Below are 2,299 nucleotides of genomic sequence, written 5' to 3' on the forward strand. Positions count from 1 at the left end.
CAGAGGACCAGCTTCATTTTGATGTATGATACATGTTCCTGTGTTGGTAATTATACCTGTCCTAAACAAAAGGACATTACTTTTTGACTCACCCACGTATTTGCCAGTCAGATGCCTCCAATAATTGTAGAGGCAGGAATGGGGACACAGGAATCTATGAGGTACATTCAAAAACATTGCAAGTTTTTTCAGGGAGTTATTACAATCAAAATAGGTCTTTGACCCCTACTTGTTTACCCCCCCAACCTCAGTTTCTTGACAGAAGTGGTCCTGGGACCAAGGCCTCTACTATAACTTTTAAGAAATGTGGTGGTAATGTAGCTATGGAAGGCAGGGATGCTACTCCCTGAGACCCCTTTCGGAGCCCCTCCCCCCACGCCTATAATAAGAGAATTCTATGTTTGTCCATTCTACCTTGATCAAGATGTTCAGCCCTGTTTGTTGTGTTAGTCATTGAGACAGAAAAACCATTGGGTTGCACAGCCAAATATACCTTCAGACATTCCGTTAATAAGAGGGTTAAGTGCCTTAGACATGGTGCAAGAAATGCGATGAGACACAATAGGCGTTTCCAAATGGTATTCTACAACACCATTGTTCATCATCATCATCATCGTTTAACGTCCATTTTCCATGCTGGCATGAGTTGGACGGTTCAACCGGGGTCTGGGAAGCCAGGAGGCTGCACCAGGCTCCAGTCTGATCTGGCAAGATTTCTACAGCTGGATGCCCTTCCTAATGCTAACCACTTCGAGACTGTAGTGGGTGCTTTTTACATGCCACTGGCACAGGGGCCCGAGGAGACTGGTATCGACCATGTTTACATCTTGCTTTTACATGCCAACAGTACGGGAGCCAGTCGAGGTGGCGCTGGCATCGGCCACATTTGAGTGGTGCTTTTTATGTGCCACCAGTACAGGAGGCTGGCATCGACCACATTCGGATGGTGCCTTTAACGTGCCACCAGTTCAGGGAGCCAGCCAGACAGGCGGCGCTGGCATCAGCCACAACTACAATTTCCATTTGATTGTGGTTTGATGTATTTGACTCAATAGGTCTCCTTGGAGAAAATAGTAAATGTTTGTGTTAACGATAAATTGTGGTAAGCCTCTTGGCAAATTACATAACTACATGTGATTTTTGTTAATCCATGTTGTGCTGGTTCCTTTAGAAAAGATATGTCTTGGCATTCAATTTCTACCAGAATATTAAACATTTGACTAGAAGATGGTAATATAACAGACTTGCGGCTGCAGTAAAAAATCACTTCTGGAGAAACGTATATCATTTGTTGAAGGTCGACTGACATGTGGTTCCATATAAAACACAGAAACTTCTGTTGGAAGAGAAGAGTTAATTTCTAGATCAGAGACAAAGCATCAGAAAGTTTAATCTTGTTCTGTTTTGTTAAATCACTGAATTCCAAGCAGAAATAAAACCACAACAAATACTTTATTTGAATTAAGTGACTTGTAAAAATAAACTAAATGAACTGTTATTAATTATATTTCTGCAATTATATTTCAGCGCTTCAATGTGGCCCTCACACGAGCTAAAGCATTACAGATCGTTGTAGGCAATGCTCAAGTCCTGAAACAGGTGCCAAGCTGGGAAAGGTAATAATAAAATTCATCATCACCACCACTACCATCATCCTCATCACCACCATCTGCATCATCATCATCATCAGCTGCTGCTGATTTGCCTGCTGGGATTGGTTGGTTGGGTTATCACAATCCAAGTCCTCCACTGTTGAGAACCATTATCCAAAGACTACTGGTTCTTCATGTAATTTCACTGAAGAGCTGAAGGCACGTGGCATAACGGTTAGCTCAGTCTTAAGTTAGTCACTGGGGACACCAGGGCACAAAGGAGAGCACTCTCCCTAATGTGTGAAGAATTCTGTAAAGCTATTCTTTTATATGATATACCAATTTTTCTAGCTTCTCAGCCCAAGAAACTGTAAAAGTAATTACCCAATCAACAATGGGTATTACTGCTAGTGTGTGTATATATATATATATATATATATATGAAGACCTGGGCTGAGGTGGTGAGGCAAGACCTTCGTACATTGGGCCTCACCGAGGCGATGACTACTGACCGAGACCTTTGGAAATGTGCTGTGTGTGAGAAGACCCGGCAAGCCAAGTAAGATCGTTGCCAGTGCCCCTGGACTGGCTCTTGTGCGGGTGGCACATGAGATGCACCATTTTGAGCGTGGCCGTTGCCAGTACCACCTGACTGGCTCCCGTAGGATTTTCGAGTGAGATCGTTGCCAGTGCCCCTGGACTGGCTT

General features: G+C 43.5%; 1 protein-coding gene across 1 annotated transcript in view; it reads left to right on the forward strand.

The window, feature by feature from the left end:
* Window positions 1-2,299, forward strand: part of LOC106874311 (putative helicase mov-10-B.1) — a 46,878-nt gene that overhangs the window by 41,472 nt on the left and 3,107 nt on the right. The window contains exon 15 of the mRNA XM_052973855.1: window positions 1,528-1,616. Within this exon, the coding sequence (XP_052829815.1) occupies window positions 1,528-1,616 (89 nt within the window). The remainder of the gene's footprint in view (window positions 1-1,527; window positions 1,617-2,299) is intronic.

Source organism: Octopus bimaculoides, chromosome 1 (assembly GCF_001194135.2).
Source record: "Octopus bimaculoides isolate UCB-OBI-ISO-001 chromosome 1, ASM119413v2, whole genome shotgun sequence".
In the NCBI taxonomy this organism is placed as follows: domain Eukaryota; kingdom Metazoa; phylum Mollusca; class Cephalopoda; order Octopoda; family Octopodidae; genus Octopus; species Octopus bimaculoides.